At 29.1% G+C, this 2,489-nt stretch overlaps 1 protein-coding gene across 1 annotated transcript; it reads left to right on the top strand.

The window, feature by feature from the left end:
* Window positions 1-203: 203 nt before the first annotated feature.
* On the top strand, window positions 204-1,107 carry LOC124421143 (gamma-butyrobetaine dioxygenase-like; the record flags this gene model as incomplete). Its single annotated transcript, XM_046955970.1, has 2 exons — window positions 204-512; window positions 571-1,107. Coding segments are annotated over 2 exons (631 nt in total), but the record flags the coding sequence as incomplete, so codon positions are not given.
* Window positions 1,108-2,489: the final 1,382 nt, after the last annotated feature.

Raw genomic sequence — 2,489 nt, 5'->3', positions numbered from 1 at the left:
AGTTCAGTTCTAGTTCAGTTCTAGTTCAGTTCTAGTTCAGTTCTAGTTCAGTTCTAGTTCAGTTCTAGTTCAGTTCTAGTTCAGTTCTAGTTTAGTTTTAGTTCAATTTAAGTTTAGTTCTAGTTCAATTAATTAGTTTTAGTGCATTGAAAGATACTACGTTAAAACTCAGACTTTAATATTTTTTATTTTTACCTTAACAGCGAAGAATTCAGCGTTATATCACGGCCAGGAGCTAAAAACTACTCTTATCTTTCGGAACCATTGCCGCTACACACTGATTTGCCCTATTATGAGTACAAGCCTAGTGTAACCATTTTACACACGTTGGAACAATCTCAGTCAAAAGGTGGTTGGAACTCTTTAGTCGATGGTTTTCACATTGCCAATCAATTGAAGGAAAAACATCCTGAATATTTCAAAATATTAACAGAAACTTTGGTAGATTGGTGTGACATAGGACAAGATGGCGGCATACAATTCCATAATATATTAAGAGCACCTGTTATAAAGTAAGTTTAGCATATAAATTATAAATTTAAACCAATTAATAAAATGTTTAATTTTTAGTATTGACAAAGACGGCCGTTATACACGCATCAATCACAGTGTTCCACAACGTGATAGTCACTTTACCGTTGATATTGACAAGGTAGTGCCCTGGTATCGCGCCAATGCTTTATTTGTACGTATGGCCCATGAACAAACGGTGAATTTCAAAACTGAACCTGGAGATGTTATAACTTTCAACAATTTACGCATGTTGCATGGACGTACTGGTTATGATGATACCGAAAATAATGTACGTCATATTGTGGGTGGTTTTGTCGATTGGGATATTGTCTATTCAAAATTAAGAGTACTTAAAACAGCGTTACAAAATAAGGTTTGAAGAAAGCCATTCGGAATACGCTTAAAGTAATTATTAGCGTTTTTGTTTATTTTTTACTGTTTATAAAAAGTATTACACTTAAAGTATAAAAAACCTACTAACAAATATACTCCTACTTGATTAAGTTTAACACTAATACTTTTCTTTATAAACTATACATATTTAGTTTATAATCGTATGATTTGACAAATTAATATTTTCTTAACAATATTTGCTTTGCCATGGAAGAACTTTTAGTTTTAGTTTTTCTTAGTTTGTTAAGAATAATCAGTTTCATAGGTTAATATGAATTATGATTAAATAATTAAATTAAAAAAAAGCATAATTAATCTTTTAAATTTTAGTTTTTTTTTTTTTTAACAAAATCGTAGTGATTAGGAGATGGTTAAATATTTTCTTTTAAATTAGTTGAATAAAATTCTCTTCTTATTCGATATGCTAAAATATGATTTTAATAAAATTCTACTTTTTATACCATTTCTCCCACTGTAAATATGAATTTTGATTTGTCTCCTAAACAGATGATGTTTTGTAATTAAAGGCTAAAAGTAATTAACCTCCCAGCTATTAAATAAAATATAAATCGAATGTTTTGTTTCGTCTTGTGTGTATGTAGGTATGTCCACACTTTTAATACTAGTTTTAATTGGAAATTCTTATCAGTATCAGAAAAAAGTGAAAGTGCGTGTGGGATTTTTTTATATGTTAATATTTGACAAAAGTTTTTTTACAGTTACCAAGCGTAAGTTTAATAAATATTTATAATATGTAAAATTTTAATGTTTTATGTGTAGAATTTTGTTTTGTTATTTAAATTTGTAACTTATGTAGATAATATTAATTAATTTAAATGTAGACAACATATAGAAGTGTAGTCTATAATACACTATAACTATACAATAGCTTATAGGCCAAACTTTATATAAGAATATAAAATAAACTTAGGAAAGATTGTAGAATATATTATAGAAAAACTACGGAGTAGAATGTAAACTAGACCATTGTCTAGACAATAGAAGAGACTAAACTATATAAGACTACACTATAGACTGCACTATAAACTACACTATAGAGTAGACTAAGGAGTGAGATCGAAAAATTCTTAACATACATATATGTTTATAAAAAAGAAACCACTAAACTTACAGCTTTATTTTTTTTATTTGATTCAAATTATTATTACAATTTACAAAAAAAAAATATTTTTATAGTTTTAATAACTAGTGATGAAATTTTGAACCCTTTTCGGAAACCCTTCCATTAACGTTTTTATAGTGCTTTCTGTCACTTTGCTCGAACATGTAGTCCATCTCCGTTTAAAATCTACCACACTTTTGGACACCTTTTTTGTACTCTTCAATTCTCTTTTAACAAGAACCTAATATCTCTCCACTGGCCTTAGCTCCGGGCAGTTTGGAGGATTTGCCTCTCTTGGTACAAATACCACATTATTGTTCTTGTACCACTCAAGGGCTTGTTTACCACAGTCACAGGATGCCAAGTCAGGCCAAAAATAAGTGGACACATTATGAAGTCTTATGAATGGAAGCAGCCTTTTTTGTAAACATTCCTTGATGTAAATTTCGGTATTTATAGA

Source organism: Lucilia cuprina, unplaced genomic scaffold (genome assembly GCF_022045245.1).
Source record: "Lucilia cuprina isolate Lc7/37 unplaced genomic scaffold, ASM2204524v1 Scaffold_2823, whole genome shotgun sequence".
In the NCBI taxonomy this organism is placed as follows: domain Eukaryota; kingdom Metazoa; phylum Arthropoda; class Insecta; order Diptera; family Calliphoridae; genus Lucilia; species Lucilia cuprina.
The sequence above is the reverse complement of the archived record's forward strand: the minus strand, read 5'-3'. Positions and strand labels throughout refer to the sequence as shown.